This window comes from Lipophrys pholis, assembly GCF_963383615.2.
Source record: "Lipophrys pholis genome assembly, contig: SCAFFOLD_34, whole genome shotgun sequence".
Taxonomy (NCBI): Eukaryota; Metazoa; Chordata; class Actinopteri; order Blenniiformes; family Blenniidae; genus Lipophrys; species Lipophrys pholis.
This window is the reverse complement of record NW_028292022.1, coordinates 573561-591471: the sequence shown is the minus strand read 5'-3', so window position 1 is coordinate 591471 and position 17911 is coordinate 573561. Positions and strand designations below refer to the sequence as shown.

Genomic DNA, 17911 nt, shown 5'->3' with positions numbered 1-17911 from the left:
AGTTGTGTTATCGTTACGGTTCAATTTGACATTTTTAACGTAATGCCATTCCAGTGCACTGGGGGCAGTGTTGAGTTCTCACAGTTTTTGTTCAAAGTGTTATGATGACACTCAGACAGTAACTCACTACACCACCATGTGGCATGAACCGGTACCACAGGCACGATTTAAGGTTTAAATTTGCATTGTCCTTCATATGCCCTACAGACGCCCTGCAGACGGCCTGCAGACGGCCTGCAGACGCCCTGCAGACGCTCTGCAGACGCTCTGCAGACGCCCTGCAGTCGGCCTGCAGACGCCCTGCAGACGGCCTGCAGACGCTCTGCAAACGCTCTGCAAACGCCCTGCAGACGCCGTAGAGACGCCCTGCAGACGGCCTTGCAGACGCCCTGCAGACGCCCTGCAGACGGCCTGCAGACGCCCTAGAGACGCCCTGCAGACACTCTGCAAATGCCCTGCAGACGCCGTAGAGACGCCCTGCAGACGCCCTGCAGACGGCCTGCAGACGCCCTAGAGACGCCCTGCAGACGCCCTGAAGACACTCTGCAAATGCCCTGCAGACGCCGTAGAGACGCCCTGCAGACGGCCTGCAGACGCCCTGCAGATGGCCTTGCAGACGGCCTGCAGACGCCCTAGAGACGCTCTGCAGGCGCCCTGCAGACGCTCTGCAGACGCCCTAGAGACGCCCTGCAGACGCCCTGCAGACGGCCTTGCAGACGGCCTGCAGACGCCCTAGAGACGCTCTGCAGGCGCCCTGCAGACGCTCTGCAGACGCTCTGCAGACTCTGATGCTGCTGAACTGCACTTTATTATTATTTCTGCTCCAGTTACGACTGAACTCAATCTTGGGTCGGTTGGTGGTTTTCTAGAGAGCAGGTTACGTGATGAAGGTCAGCCGCTCAGTGAACGGGTACATTTCGTGCAGCGGGGAGGCTAAACACAGCAGCTGGAACTAGTAGACTTTACCTGCAGAGTTTCCCGGCACACAAAGGCGATCTGTTTCTCCTTCAGAGGACCCGTCACTGCAAGAAAACTCTCATCAGCATCTCATCGTCTCATCAGAAGCTGCTTTAATGCTACGGTCAGCAGGGTAATCACACGCTGCAGTGGTGACCACGGTGAGTTCACACTCAGTGACCGAGCAGCACTCTGTGGTGCTCCATGGGCGAAGTCACATGATACTGGAATGTGTTAACGCTGAAGGTGCTATGAACTGAGACTATTAAAACACAGCGGTTCCACTGCGGTTCCACAGAGGTTCCACAGAGGTTCCACAGCGGTTCCACTGCGGTTCCACTGCGGTTCCACTGCAGTTACAGTTCCTGGAGTTTCTCCGCTATGACAGTGAATGGACATTAGCATATGGAGTTCAGGGCAGCGCTGTGGAGACAAGTGTGTCTCAAGTAGACCACAGCTTGTAGAGCAGAGTTACACATGGGGGGAGGGAGGGAGGGAGGGAGGGAAGGAGGGAGGGAGGGAGGGAAGGAGGGAAGGAGGGAAGGAGGGAGGGAGGGAGGGAAGGAGGGAAGGAGGGAGGGAGGGAGGGAGGGAGGGAGGGAGGGAAGGAGGGAGGGAAGGAGGGAAGGAGGGAAGGAGGGAGGGAGGGAGGGAAGGAGGGAAGGAGGGAAGGAGGGAGGGAGGGAGGGAAGGAGGGAAGGAGGGAAGGAGGGAGGGAGGGAGGGAAGGAGGGAAGGAGGGAGGGAGGGAGGGAAGGAGGGAAGGAGGGAGGGAGGGAGGGAGGGAAGGAGGGAGGGAGGGAGGGAAGGAGGGAAGGAGGGAAGGAGGGAGGGAGGGAGGGAAGGAGGGAGGGAGGGAAGGAGGGAGGGAAGGAGGGAAGGAGGGAAGGAGGGAAGGAGGGAGGGAGGGAGGGAAGGAGGGAAGGAGGGAGGGAGGGAGGGAAGGAGGGAGGGAGGGAGGGAGGGAGGGAAGGAGGGAGGGAGGGAGGGAGGGAGGGAGGGAGGGAAGGAGGGAGGGAGGGAGGGAGGGAAGGAGGGAGGGAGACATGGTTTTGGTGTGTATTAGTTTGTATTAGTGTGTATTAGTGTGTATTAGTGTGTATTAGTGTGTATTAGTGTGTACCATGGTAGATGTCTTGCAGAGAACCTCCTCCACAATACTCCATGCAGATCCACAGCTTGGTGTTCCTGAAGAGAGACACACTGCTTTTATTTTGAAAAGCCCTTCATCAGGAACAACTGAATAAAGAGACTCTGTTACAACAAGCTCTGCAGATTCCAGAGGGCTCCTTCCCCCCTCCCTAGACCTCCTCCCTAGACCTCCACCCTAGACCTCCTCCCTAGACCTCCTCCCTGGACCTCCTCCCTGGAACTCCACCCTAGACCTCCTCCCTGGACCTCCAACCTAGACCTCCTCCCTGGACCTCCTTCCTGGACCTCCACCCTAGACCTCCTCCCTGGACCTCCACCCCAGACCTCCTCCCTAGACCTCCTCCCTGGACCTCCTCCCTGGACCTCCACCCTAGACCTCCTCCCTGGACCTCCACCCTAGACCTCCTCCCTGGACCTCCACCCTAGACCTCCTCCCTAGACCTCCTCCCTGGACCTCCTCCCTGGACCTCCACCCTAGACCTCCTCCCTGGACCTCCACCCTAGACCTCCTCCCTGGACCTCCTTCCTAGACCTCCTCCCTCGACATCCTCCCTAGACCTCCTCCCTGGACATCCACCCTAGACCTCCTCCCTGGACCTCCACCCTAGACCTCCTCCCTAGACCTCCTCCCTGGACCTCCTCCCTGGACCTCCACCCTAGACCTCCTCCCTGGACCTCCACCCTAGACCTCCTCCCTGGACCTCCTTCCTAGACCTCCTCCCTCGACATCCTCCCTAGACCTCCTCCCTGGACCTCCACCCTAGACCTCCTCCCTAGACCTCCTCCCTGGACCTCCTCCCTGGTCCTCCTCCCTGGTCCTCCCTCCATGGTCCTCCTCCCTGGTCCTCCTCCCTGGTCCTCCTCCCTGGACCTCCTCCCTGGACCTCCTCCCCTGGTCCTCCTCCCTGGTCCTCCCTCCATGGTCCTCCTCCCTGGTCCTCCTCCCTGGTCCTCCCTCCCTGGTCCTCCTCCCTGGTCCTCCTGTCCTGGTTTAACCCTTCATGAGGCTCATTGAAATATTGATCTATTTTGACACTTGAACATTTCAAGCTACTTTTATTGTTTGTGAGTCTTTAGAGAGACTAAATCTCAAAAACAATAGAATGGTTTTCCTGCTGGACCTGTTGGACCTGCTGGACCTATTGGACCTGTTGGACCTGCTGGACCTGTTGGACCTGTTGGACCTATTGGACCTATTGGACCTGTTGGACCTGCTTGACCTGTTGGACCTGCTGGACCTGTTGGACCTGATGGACCTATTGGACCTGTTGGACCTGTTGGACCTGTTGGACCTGCTTGACCTGATGGACCTATTGGACCTGTTGGACCTGCTGGACCTGCTGGACCTGATGGACCTGTTGGACCTGTTGGACCTATTGGACCTGCTGGACCTATTGGACCTGTTGGACCTGCTGGACCTGTTGGACCTATTGGACCTGTTGGACCTGATGGACCTATTGGACCTGTTGGACCTATTGGACCTGTTGGACCTGCTGGACCTGATGGACCTATTGGACCTGTTGGACCTGTTGGACCTGTTGGACCTGATGGACCTGTTGGACCTGCTGGACCTGTTGGACCTGTTGGACCTGTTGGACCTGTTGGACCTGCTGGACCTGCTGGACCTATTGGACCTATTGGACCTGTTGGACCTGTTGGACCTGTTGGACCTGCTGGACCTGCTGGACCTGTTGGACCTATTGGACCTGTTGGACCTGTTGGACCTATTGGACCTATTGGACCTGTTGGACCTGTTGGACCTGTTGGACCTATTGGACCTGCTGGACCTGTTGGACCTATTGGACCTGTTGGACCTGTTGGACCTGCTGGACCTGTTGGACCTATTGGACCTATTGGACCTGTTGGACCTGTTGGACCTGCTGGACCTATTGGACCTGCTGGACCTATTGGACCTGTTGGACCTGTTGGACCTGTTGGACCTGCTGGACCTGTTGGACCTATTGGACCTGTTGGACCTGTTGGACCTGTTGGACCTGCTGGACCTGTTGGACCTATTGGACCTGCTGGACCTATTGGACCTGTTGGACCTGCTGGACCTGTTGGACCTATTGGACCTGTTGGACCTGTTGGACCTGTTGGACCTGCTGGACCTGTTGGACCTGCTGGACCTGTTGGACCTGTTGGACCTGCTGGACCTGTCTAATCACTCCTGCTACTGAAGTCTGAGAAAAGAAGGGAACAGAAGGAGAGAAAGAACCTGTGGTAACTGCCGAAGTACGCCACGATGTTTTTATGTTTGCACTCCTTCATCATGGTGATCTCCTGCTGGATGGAGGTGATGTCATCACCTGGACACACACACACACACACACACACACACACACACACACACACACACACACACACACACACACACACACACACACACACACACACACACACACACACACACACACACACACACACACACAGATCATGCGTCACGCTGAATGAAGAACACAGTCATTTCTAGGAGGTTTTAACAGGAAGAAACTGTGGAATGGAGAAACTCCCTCTAACAGGAAGGAACCTGCAGAACCAGACTCAGAGGAGCAGGAACCTGCAGAACCAGACTGGGAGGAGCAGGAACCTGCAGGAACCTGCAGAACCAGACTCAGAGGAGCAGGAACCTGCAGAACCAGACTGGGAGGAGCAGGAACCTGCAGGAACCCGCAGAACCAGACTCACAGGAGCAGGAACCTGCAGGAACCTGCAGAACCAGACTCACAGGAGCAGGAACCTGCAGGAACCTGCAGAACCAGACTGGGAGGAGCAGGAACCTGCAGGAACCTGCAGAACCAGACTGGGAGGAGCAGGAACCTGCAGAACCAGACTCACAGGAGCAGGAACCTGCAGGAACCTGCAGAACCAGACTGGGAGGAGCAGGAACCTGCAGAACCAGACTCACAGGAGCAGGAACCTGCAGGAATCTGCAGAACCAGACTGAGAGGAGCAGGAACCTGCAGGAACCTGCAGAAACAGACTGGGAGGAGCAGGAACCTGCAGGAACCTGCAGAACCAGACTCACAGGAGCAGGAACCTGCAGGAACCTGCAGAACCAGACTGGGAGGAGCAGGAACCTGCAGGAACCTGCAGAACCAGACTCACAGGAGCAGGAACCTGCAGGAATCTGCAGAACCAGACTGGGAGGAGCAGGAACCTCAGATGTTCTCTCCATCATTAGAAGAATGAAGACGACAGTGACCAGCAGCTCACTAGTGTGTGTGTGTGTGTGTGTGTGTGTGTGTGTGTGTGTGTGTGTGTACCGGGGTCCAGCTTGACGATCTTGATGGCTGCCAGTTCAGAAGTTGCGATGTTCCGAGCCTGCAGGAGAAACATGTGATTACTCCGGGTTGAAGGACCAGAGTGAGACGCTGCGGAGCATCAGAACCTGGTCTCCTGGTCTCCTGGTCTCCTGGTCTCCTGGTCTCCTGGTCTCCTGGTCTCCTGGTCCAGGAAGACTGCTGATCCGATCACTCATTAGACCGTTCTATCGCTGCCGGTATCAGCCTCGCTAAGGTTTCAGGTGGTTCCATGGACGCGGAGCCTTAAGGCACCAGGCCCGGTGGTTCTGACAGACCTTTATTCTCCCCTAAAGTAAAAGCTGTACCAGGAAGTGTCTAGTCTGGGTAAGGTCCTCCAACCAGGACACGAGCCAGAAGATCAGTTTTACATGAGGGAGATGAGGAGCCGCTGCAGTGAGGCTCACGCAGGCCGGTGAAGCTCTTTAATCCTCACTAGAGTCTGAGCCAATAGGATCATCACCATCATACCAAAGGTTATTGATCCGGATCAAACTGGTCAGCTACTTAATATTTGACATACGCCAGAGCCAACAGACAAATCACAAATAATCATTTTGTTCGAGTGGAAAAACCTTTTCGCAGTCTTACACAAGTTTGGATTTGGTCCCTCATTTCAAAACTGGATCCAGATAGTCCTCCTCCCCCGTTGCTTCTGTACGTACAAACATGATTTCAGACTTCTTTGAATTGCACCGAGGATGTAGACCGGGCTGGGGTCTCTCTATGGCTATAGCTCTAGCCCTCAGAGAAGATAAGGAGGTTCTGGGGATCTCCAGGGGAGGCAGAACACACAAGGTATCCCTCTACGCTGACGACTTGTTGCTGTAGATTTCCAACCCTATAGAATCGCTGCCAAAACTTCTCAATATGTTTGGTCGTCTTTATGCAAACACTTTATTGTTCCAGGATACAATACTGATAAAGAGTTTTCTGATTTCCTGTATTTACAGATCTGTAATATCAGGAAACCATCAGGAGGATCCGCAGCCGCGGCAGGACACGAGGACACGAGGACACGAGGACACGAGGACACGAGGACAAGGAAGAAAAACTGAAAGTATCATGAGAAAAGTGTTGATGCTAACATGTCACAATAAGCTGCAAGATGCTACAAGAAGCTGCACGATGCTACAAGAAGCTACAAGATGCTACAATAAGCTGCAAGAAGCTACAAGATGCTGCAAGATGCTACAATAAGCTGCAAGAAGCTACAAGAAGCTACAAGATGCTACAATAAGCTGCAAGAAGCTACAAGAAGCTACAAGATGCTACAAGATGCTGCAAGAAGCTACAAGAAGCTACAAGATGCTACAATAAGCTGCAAGATGCTACAATAAGCTGCAAGAAGCTACAAGAAGCTGCAAGATGCTACAATAAGCTGCAAGAAGCTACAAGAAGCTACAAGATGCTACAAGATGCTACAAGATGCTGCAAGAAGCTACAAGAAGCTACAAGAAGCTACAAGAAGCTACGAGATGCTGCAAGAAGCTACAAGATGCTGCAAGAAGCTACAAGAAGCTACGAGATGCTGCAAGAAGCTACAAGATGCTGCAAGATGCTACAAGATGCTACAAGAAGCTGCAAGATGCTACAGGATGCTGCAAGATGCTACTAGAAGCTACAAGATGCTACAAGATGCTACAAGAAGCTGCAAGATGCTACAGGATGCTGCAAGATGCTACAAGAAGCTGCAAGATGCTACAAGATGCTACAAGAAGCTACAAGATGCTACAAGAAGCTGCAAGATGCTACAGGATGCTGCAAGATGCTACTAGAAGCTACAAGATGCTACAAGATGCTACAAGAAGCTGCAAGATGCTACAGGATGCTGCAAGATGCTACAAGAAGCTGCAAGATGCTACAAGATGCTACAAGAAGCTACAAGATGCTATAAGATGCTACAAGATGCTACAAGATGCTACAAGAAGCTACAAGAAACTACAAGATGCTACAAGAAGCTACAAGAAGCTACAAGATGCTACAAGAAGCTACAAGAAGCTACAAGATGCTACAAAAGGCTATGAATTTACTGCAAGTGGGTCAGAAATGAGTCCTGTAACTTTAACTGGTTAATTGTCGTTGTAGTGAAAGACTGTGTGATGCTAACCATGTAGCCAGCTGCTAACAGTGGTTATTACACTCCAATAGAACGTGAATAAACAAACATGATTGTTTATTCATTTCTTCTTTCATCCAGGAAAATCATGATTAAATTAAATAAATAAATGGACTCACTTATAAAGTGACAACGGCCCGAAAGCTTTACAGAACTCCTCACATTCACACATTCACACATTCACACACCACTGGAGGGAGACGACCGCTCTACCAACAGAGCTACGCCGCTCTACCAACAGAGCTACGCCGCTCTACCAACAGAGCTACGCTGCTCTACCAACAGAGCTACGCTGCTCTACCAACAGAGCTACGCTGCTCTACCAACAGAGCTACGCTGCCCTGTTATTAAAAAGAATTGATGACTTTCAGAAGAGCGAACCAGAAGAACTGATTTCTGTTCTGGAACTCAACAGTCCGACTGGAAACACCTCCAGAGGTCAGAGGTCAGAGGTCAGGGGTCATCAGAGGTCAGAGGTCATCAGAGGTCAGGGGTCGTCAGAGGTCAGAGGTCATCAGAGGTCAGGGGTCGTCAGAGCGACACACACCTACACACAGCGACACACTCCTACACACTCCTACACACACCTACACACAGCGACACACTCCTACACACTCCTACACACACCTACACACAGCGACACACTCCTACACACTCCTACACACAGCGACACACTCCTACACACTCCTACACACTCCTACACACAGCTACACACTCCTACACACTCCTACACACACCTACACACAGCGACACACTCCTACACACTCCTACACACAGCGACACACTCCTACACACAGCGACACACTCCTACACACTCCTACACACACCTACACACAGCGACACACTCCTACACACAGCGACACACTCCTACACACTCCTACACACACCTACACACAGCGACACACTCCTACACACTCCTACACACACCTACACACAGCGACACACTCCTACACACTCCTACACACACCTACACACACCTACACACAGCGACACACTCCTACACATTCCTACACACACCTACACACAGCGACACACTCCTACACACTCCTACACACTCCTACACACACCTACACACAGCGACACACTCCTACATACTCCTACACACACCTACACACAGCGACACACTCCTACACACTCCTACACACAGCGACACACTCCTACACACTCCTACACACTCCTACACACAGCTACACACTCCTACACACTCCTACACACACCTACACACAGCGACACACTCCTACACACTCCTACACACAGCGACACACTCCTACACACAGCGACACACTCCTACACACTCCTACACACTCCTACACACAGCTACACACTCCTACACACTCCTACACACACCTACACACAGCGACACACTCCTACACACTCCTACACACAGCGACACACTCCTACACACAGCGACACACTCCTACACACTCCTACACACACCTACACACAGCGACACACTCCTACACACAGCGACACACTCCTACACACAGCGACACACTCCTACACACTCCTACACACAGCGACACACTCCTACACACAGCGACACACTCCTACACACTCCTACACACACCTACACACAGCGACACACTCCTACACACTCCTACACACACCTACACACTCCTACACACACCTACACACAGCGACACACTCCTACAGGCCCTGAGGGGTCGTCTGGCCTTTAGCCAGGTGAAGCGATCCAAACAAATCACCTCACAGATGCTGAGATTTGACGTGTTCACCAACATCAGATCGTGTTCACCAACATCAGATCGTGTTCACCAACATCAGATCGTGTTCACCAACATCAGATCGTGTTCACCAACATCAGATCGTGTTCACCAACATCACATCGTGTTCACCAACATCAGATCGTGTTCACTAACATCACATCGTGTTCACCAACATCAGATCGTTTTCACCAACATCAGATCGTGTTCACCAACATCAGATCGTGTTCACCAACATCAGATCGTGTTCACTAACATCAGATCGTGTTCACCAACATCAGATCGTGTTCACCAACATCAGATCGTGTTCACCAACATCAGATCGTGTTCACCAACATCACATCGTGTTCACCAACATCAGATCGTGTTCACTAACATCACATCGTGTTCACCAACATCAGATCGTTTTCACCAACATCAGATCGTGTTCACCAACATCAGATCGTGTTCACCAACATCACATCGTGTTCACCAACATCAGATCGTGTTCACTAACATCAGATCGTGTTCACCAACATCAGATCGTGTTCACTAACATCAGATCGTGTTCACCAACATCAGATCGTGTTCACCAACATCAGATCGTGTTCACTAACATCAGATCGTGTTCACTAACATCAGATCGTGTTCACCAACATCAGATCGTGTTCACTAACATCAGATCGTGTTCACCAACATCAGATCGTGTTCACCAACATCAGATCGTGTTCACTAACATCAGATCGTGTTCACTAACATCAGATCGTGTTCACCAACATCACATCGTGTTCACTAACATCAGATCGTGTTCACCAACATCAGATCGTGTTCACCAACATCAGATCGTGTTCACCAACATCACATCGTGTTCACTAACATCAGATCGTGTTCACCAACATCACATCGTGTTCACTAACATCAGATCGTGTTCACCAACATCAGATCGTGTTCACCAACATCACATCGTGTTCACTAACATCAGATCGTGTTCACCAACATCAGATCGTGTTCACTAACATCAGATCGTGTTCACCAACATCAGATCGTGTTCACCAACATCAGATCGTGTTCACTAACATCAGATCGTGTTCATCAACATCAGATCGTGTTCACCAACATCAGATCGTGTTCACTAACATCAGATCGTGTTCACCAACATCAGATCGTGTTCACCAACATCACATCGTGTTCACTAACATCAGATCGTGTTCACCAACATCAGATCGTGTTCACCAACATCAGATCGTGTTCACTAACATCAGATCGTGTTCACCAACATCAGATCGTGTTCACCAACATCACATCGTGTTCACTAACATCAGATCGTGTTCACCAACATCACATCGTGTTCACTAACATCAGATCGTGTTCATCAACATCAGATCGTGTTCACCAACATCAGATCGTGTTCACCAACATCAGATCGTGTTCACTGCCACATTCCGAGCCTCGCAGGCAGCGGTCGACGGGCCTCCTCCACACAACCTGCACTCACTTCCTGTTTTCTTTCCTGCTGCACCGCCGGCTTCCTGAACTGAAGCTCACAGCCCAGAGAGGAAACGGAAGCTGGTCTGATCGGGACTCACACAGCCTCTGAAGTCACTCCGACGGAAGTTTGTTCAGAACGAGACTGAGAAGGAGACTGAGAATGAGAATGAGACTGAGATTGAGACTGAGATTGAGACTGAGATTGAGACTGAGATTGAGACTGAGACTGAGATTGAGACTGAGATTGAGACTGAGATTGAGAATGAGATTGAGACTGAGATTGAGATTGAAAATGAGACTGAGATTGAGATTGAGACTGAGATTGAGACTGAGATTGAGACTGAGATTGAGAATGAGATTGAGACTGAGATTGAGATTGAAAATGAGACTGAGATTGAGATTGAGATTGAAAATGAGACTGAGATTGAGACTGAGAATGAGAATGAGAATGAGAATGAGACTGAGATTGAGACTGAGATTGAGACTGAGATTGAGACTGAGATTGAGACTGAGACTGAGATTGAGACTGAGATTGAGACTGAGATTGAGAATGAGATTGAGACTGAGATTGAGATTGAAAATGAGACTGAGATTGAGATTGAGACTGAGATTGAGACTGAGATTGAGACTGAGAACCAGAAGACCCCCAACCAAAGACCTCCAACCAAACTCCCCCAACCAAACTCCCCCAACCAAAGACCCCCAACCAAAGACCCCCAACCAAAGACCCCAACCAAACACTCCAACCAAACACCCCAACCAAACACCCCCAACCAAAGACCCCCAACCAAAGACCTCCAACCAAAGACCCCCAACCAAAGACCCCCAACCAAACACCCCAACCAAACACTCCAACCAAACACTCCAACCAAACACCCCCAACCAAAGACCCCCAACCAAAGACCCCCAACCAAAGACCCCAACCAAAGACCTCCAACCAAACACCCCAACCAAACACCCCCAACCAAACACCCCCAACCAAAGACCCCAACCAAAGACCCCCAACCAAAGAGCCCCAACCAAAGACCCCAAAGACCCCCAACCAAAGACCCCATCCAAAGACCCCCAACCAAAAACCCCAACCAAAGACTCCAACCAAAGACCCCACCCAAACACCCCCAACCAAACACCCCCAACCAAAGACCCCAACCAAAGACCCCCAACCAAAGACCCCAACCAAAGACCCCAACCAAAGACCCCCAACCAAAGAGCCCCAACCAAAGATCCCAAACAAAGACCCCCAACCAAAGACCCCCAACCAAAGACCCCCAACCAGACACCCCCAACCAAACACCTCCACCCAAAGACCCCCAACCAAACTAGATAACTACGCCTCTTGTGTAAATTTGTTGTGAACAGGTCTAATTACACTGCAACACAATATTGATCACTACCAGATGATATTTAAGACTTTTATTGGAAAAGTCTGGATCTTTGATGATTGGCTCCTTGTTGCAGTTTTTCATCCATCAGGAACTAGAAAAAGGATCAATAAAGAATAAGATGGATTAGCAGAGCTCAGCTGATATTGATCATTTTCTTCAGTGATTTATGTTTGACACTGTCCACTAGTGGAGAGCTTTAGTACTGCGGCACCAACCGACCAGAGTGGACGTCCAAACGGTACAACAGAAGATCTGTCAGCTGACGTAGTAACAGGAGAACAACGTCCTGATGGTAAAGTATGGTGGAGGGAGCATCATGATGTGGGGCTGCGTCTGTGAGCTTCATAGTTTAGCTGCAGATCACGGTTCTGTAAAACCACCACGCTTAGCTCTTGTAGGTCAAAGGTCACACGTGAAGCTGTGGCCTGACACCAGGACAGGCGGTGTTGTTGTGGAGCGGCTGTGGGACTGAATGGCAGCAGTGTGACGACACCATGGAACCCCTCACGGTCACATGTCCGGGGGTCTCAGCGAGCCGCCAGTGCTGGTGGGCGCCAGAATGAGCCTTTGTCTGCTCCCATTCACAGCAGCCACACATGCTTCAGTCATAGCAGAGCCGCCGCGGCCACCGCCGCTGAACAACCACCGCTGATGCACAACCACCGCTGCTGCACAACCACTGCTGCTGCACAACCACCGCTGCACAACCACTGCTGCTGCACAACCACTGCTGCTGCACAACCACTGCTGCTGCACAACCACTGCTGCTGCACAACCACCGCTGCACAACCACCGCTGCACAACCACTGCTACACAACCACTGCTGCTGCACAACCACCGCTGATGCACAACCACCGCTGCTGCACAACCACTGCTGCTGCACAACCACCGCTGCACAACCACTGCTGCTGCACAACCACTGCTGCTGCACAACCACTGCTACACAACCACTGCTGCTGCACAACCACCGCTGCACAACCACCGCTGCACAACCACTGCTACACAACCACTGCTGCTGCACAACCACCGCTGCACAACCACCCGTCATATTTCCTCACACTTACACAAACCACTGCTGTCAGGGTGAGACGGCACCAGAACATCCATTCATATGAACAATGGATGAACTCAACAGCTCCAATGAAAGCCTCCATCTGTTTATCCCATGATGGCCGGCCTGTGTGGGGAACCGGCCTGTGTGAGGGAACCGGCCTGTGTGGGGAACCGGTCTGTGTGAGGGAACCGGCCTGTGTGAGGGAACCAGGCTGTGTGAGGGAACCGGGTCTGTGTGAGGGAACCGGTCTGTGTGGGGAACCGGCCTGTGTGAGGGAACCGGCCTGTGTGAGGGAACCGGTCTGTGTGAGGGAACCGGCCTGTGTGGGGAACCGGCCTGTGTGGGGGAACCGGGCTGTGTGAGGGAACCGGTCTGTGTGAGGGAACCGGCCTGTGTGAGGGAACCGGCCTGTGTGGGGGAACCGGGCTGTGTGAGGGAACCGGCCTGTGTGAGGGAACCGGCCTGTGTGAGGGAACCGGCCTGTGTGGGGGAACCGGGCTGTGTGAGGGAACCGGCCTGTGTGAGGGAACCGGCCTGTGTGGGGGAACCGGGCTGTGTGGGGGAACCGGGCTGTGTGAGGGAACCGGCCTGTGTGGGGAACCGGCCTGTGTGAGGGAACCGGGCTGTGTGAGGGAACCGGGCTGTGTGGGGGAACCGGGCTGTGTGAGGGAACCAGCCTGTGTGGGGGAACCGGGCTGTGTGGGGAACTGGCCTGTGTGAGGGAACCAGCCTGTGTGGGGGAACCGGCCTGTGTGGGGAACCGGGCTGTGTGAGGGAACCGGCTTGTGTGGGGAACCGGCCTGTGTGGGGAACCGGGCTGTGTGGGGAACCGGGCTGTGTGAGGGAACCGGCTTGTGTGGGGAACCGGCCTGTGTGGGGGAACCGGAGAATGTACAAACGGTTCGAGTGCGAGCCTGGCTAGGACTCGAACCGACAACCCCACAGTGTGCGGGGGAGAGCGAACCACTGCAGCACAGCAGCTGTGAAAGTGACGCAGTACAACATAACAAGTGACGTCCATCTGAAAGGGTTTCAGTGTATTTGTGTTGCTATAGCAACCGTATCAACGTGCAAATGTTCCTTCATGATGATTCAGGTTATTTTGTTTCATGAACTTCAGTTTGTTGGTTCTTCTGATATAAAACTACAAACTTGACTGAAGGTGAGGAGAGTTTGGTCTTGATGCCGCTCTGCAGCCGCTCTGCAGCCGCTCTGCAGCCACTCTATGGCGGCGGCGCTGGTCCCAGTTTGTTCAGGATTAACTCTGGTTTTCTCTTATCCAGGTAACTTCAGGATTAACTCTGGTTTTCTCTTATCTAGATAACTTCAGGATTAATTCTGGTTTTCTCTTATCTAGATAACTTCAGGATTAACTCTGGTTTTCTCTTATCTAGATAACTTCAGGGTTAATTCTGGTTTTCTCTTATCTAGATAACTTCGGGGTTAATTCTGGTTTTCCCTTATCTAGATAACTTCAGGGTTAATTCTGGTTTTCTCATATCTAGATAACTTCGGGGTTAATTCTGGTTTTCTCTTATCTAGATAACTTCAGGATTAACTCTGGTTTTCTCTTATCTAGATAACTTCGGGGTTAATTCTGGTTTTCTCTTATCTAGATAACTTCAGGATTAACTCTGGTTTTCTCTTATCCAGATAACTTCAGTATTAACTCTGATTTTCTCTTATCTAGATAACTTCAGGATTAACTCTGGTTTTCTTTTATCCAGGTAATTTCAGGATTAACTCTGGTTTTCTGTACTACGACTCTCACTCACTTCTCACCAGGATAAATCACCATGGTAACTGACGCTGAAAGTCTAACCTGCTCTGGAGCAGGTTATGTTCTGTTTAAGAGATCAGAGCTCCGCCTCCCGACCAATCAGATCTCTTGGGAAACGCCCCGCCCATTCTTAAATGATGGTGATTGGTGGGCAGGTTCAGCTCTGAGCTGCAGCAGAGAGGAGAGGAGAAATTAATCCAGAACAATCTTTAGACATAATAAAATAAATCCTGGTCTCTGAGGCTCTGAAGGAGGTTCTGGTTCTGGTTCTGGACTTGTTCCAGGTCTGTTTATCTCCACGAGGGTTGATCTGGAATAATGAGGTTCATGATCACACCTGACAGAACCATGAAGTTATAGAACCAGAACTCCTCCTGTCGTCATGGTGATGAATTAATATTCCAACAGGAAACACAAGAGAACCTCCGCCTCAGAACCAGTGATGGAGAACCTAAAGTAAAAGAAGAGCAGTGAGGAAGTTCTGCCTGGAACCTTTCTGCTGGAATAAAGTGGAACTGAGTGATCACAGTGCTGTTCCTTTATATCACTGATCCATTAATCTGCTCTAATCTCACCAAGTCAGGAAGGTTCTGGTTCTGGCTGCAGCAGCAGTGTTGCTTTGAGCTGCTGGACGGGTTTTAATTCTTCATGATCTCAGAGATTAACTGCTCCTTCAGTAATCTGGAAACTGCTCTGGAGGGTTTCTCTGTGTGTGATTGGTCAGATGCTGCAAGCTCCGCCCCTTTCAGGTGAACGCTCACACCTGGTCTGGGTAGAACCAGAGAGTTGAGAACCTGCTTGGTGGTAATGGTGATCAGGATCAGTCAACCAGGAAACGGAGAACCTGGACATGTTGATCAGGTTCCTGGTTACTCTGGATGTGTTGATCAGGTTCCTGGTTACTCTGGATGTGTTGATCAGGTTCCTGGTTCCTCTGGTCACATCATGACCTGCTGTTATATTTACAGTTCAACACTTCCTGTTTGCTACCTGCAGCAGCAGGGCAGCAGAGCAGCAGAGCAGCAGAGCAGAGCAGCAGCAGGGCAGCAGAGCAGCAGCAGGGCAGCAGGGCAGCAGAGCAGCAGAGCAGAGCAGAGCAGCAGAGCAGCAGAGCAGCAGAGCAGCAGAGCAGAGCAGCAGCAGGGCAGCAGAGCAGCAGCAGGGCAGCAGGGCAGCAGAGCAGCAGAGCAGAGCAGAGCAGCAGAGCAGCAGAGCAGCAGCAGAGCAGAGCAGAGCAGCAGCAGGGCAGCAGAGCAGCAGAGCAGCAGAGCAGAGCAGCAGCAGGGCAGCAGGGCAGCAGAGCAGCAGAGCAGAGCAGAGCAGAGCAGCAGCAGGGCAGCAGGGCAGCAGGGCAGCAGAGCAGCAGGGACGTTAACCAGCAAGGTTCAGAGTCATTACAGTAACTCTGTCATCAGGGTGGAACAGTAACTGTTTCTTCAACTGATGTGAACCACATTAGAACCTCCAGACCAGAGACACATTAGAACCTCCAGACCAGAGAAACATTAGAACCTCCAGACCAGAGAGGCATTAGAACCCCCAGACCAGAGACACATTAGAACCTCCAGACTGTAGACATTAGAACCTCCAGACCAGAGACATTAGAACCTCCAGACCAGAGAGGCATTAGAACCCCCAGACCAGAGACACATTAGAACCTCCAGACCAGAGACATTAGAACCTCCAGACCAGAGACATTACAACCTCCAGACCAGAGACATCAGAACCCCCAGACTAGAGACACATTAGAACCTCCAGACCAGAGACCAAGTACCATGTTGTTCTGTTATCATTGTTTATGAGGTCAATATCAGTTACTATGACAACAAAGAATGAGAGGGTGACTCTCATGGCACAGAGAGTCATGAGCCAGATAGTTTAGCTGTACTGTCTCTCATTGTAACACTGCCCCCTGCTGGCTGGAGGCTTTCTGCCACTACAGGAAGTCAGAGCCTGATCGCCATGGCGACGCCGCCAGCAGAGCGTCACTCTAGAGTTTAAATTCTACTGACAGGAACCATCACATCACTCCTTCCTGTTACATCTACAATGATCTGGTTCTGCAGGTTCTCCTCCTCTGTCTGGTTCTGCAGGTTTCTACTCCTCTGAGCCTGGTTCTACAGGTTTCTCCTGTGATGATGATGATGAAGATGGAGGAGCTCGAGGAGCCGACACCACAACGTCATTTCATGGAACCATGGTTTCTGTCCGATCAGCGACACGACACGGAAAACAAGTTCTAGAGAGGAGGTATTTTCAAACCACCCCCTCCGTGATGTCATGGCCCCGCCTCTCCACCTATAACCCCACCTCCCTCAGTGATGTCATGGCCCTGCCTCTCCACCTATAACCCCGCCTCCCTCCGTGATGTCATGGCCCCGCCTCTCCACCTATAACCCCACCTCCCTCAGTGATGTCATGGCCCTGCCTCTCCACCTGTAACCCCGCCTCCCTCCGTGATGTCATGGCCCTGCCTCTCCACCTGTAACCCCGCCTCCCTCAGTGATGTCATGGCCCCGCCTCTCCACCTATAACCCCGCCTCCCTCAGTGATGTCATGGCCCCACCTCCCTCTGTGATGTCATGGCCCGGCCTCCATCTGTGATGTCATGGCCCTGCCTCTCCACCTGTAACCCCGCCTCCCTCAGTGATGTCATGGCCCCGCCTCCCTCAGTGATGTCATGGCCCCGCCTCCCTCCGTGATGTCATGGCCCTGCCTCTCCACCTGTAACCCCGCCTCCCTCAGTGATGTCATGGCCCCGCCTCTCCACCTATAGCCCCGCCTCCCTCAGTGATGTCATGGCCCCGCCTCTCCACCTATAACCCCGCCTCCCTCAGTGATGTCATGGCCCCGCCTCCCTCTGTGATGTCATGGCCCCGCCTCCCTCTGTGATGTCATGGCCCCGCCTCTCCACCTATAACCCCGCCTCCCTCAGTGATGTCATGGCCCCGCCTCCCTCTGTGATGTCATGG

General features: G+C 52.1%; 1 protein-coding gene across 5 annotated transcripts in view; it reads right to left on the bottom strand.

Annotated features, from left to right (window-relative positions):
- The window catches only part of map4k2 (mitogen-activated protein kinase kinase kinase kinase 2), a 49280-nt gene that overhangs the window by 29568 nt on the left and 1801 nt on the right, over nt 1-17911 (bottom strand). For all 5 annotated transcript variants that reach the window (XM_080493983.1, XM_080493981.1, XM_080493982.1 and 2 more), the window contains exons 2-5: nt 5375-5432; nt 4327-4417; nt 2080-2144; nt 967-1022 (exon numbers count right to left, since the gene is read on the bottom strand). In XM_080493983.1, coding sequence (XP_080350109.1) covers nt 967-1022; nt 2080-2144; nt 4327-4417; nt 5375-5432 — 270 coding nt within the window. The remainder of the gene's footprint in view (nt 1-966; nt 1023-2079; nt 2145-4326; nt 4418-5374; nt 5433-17911) is intronic.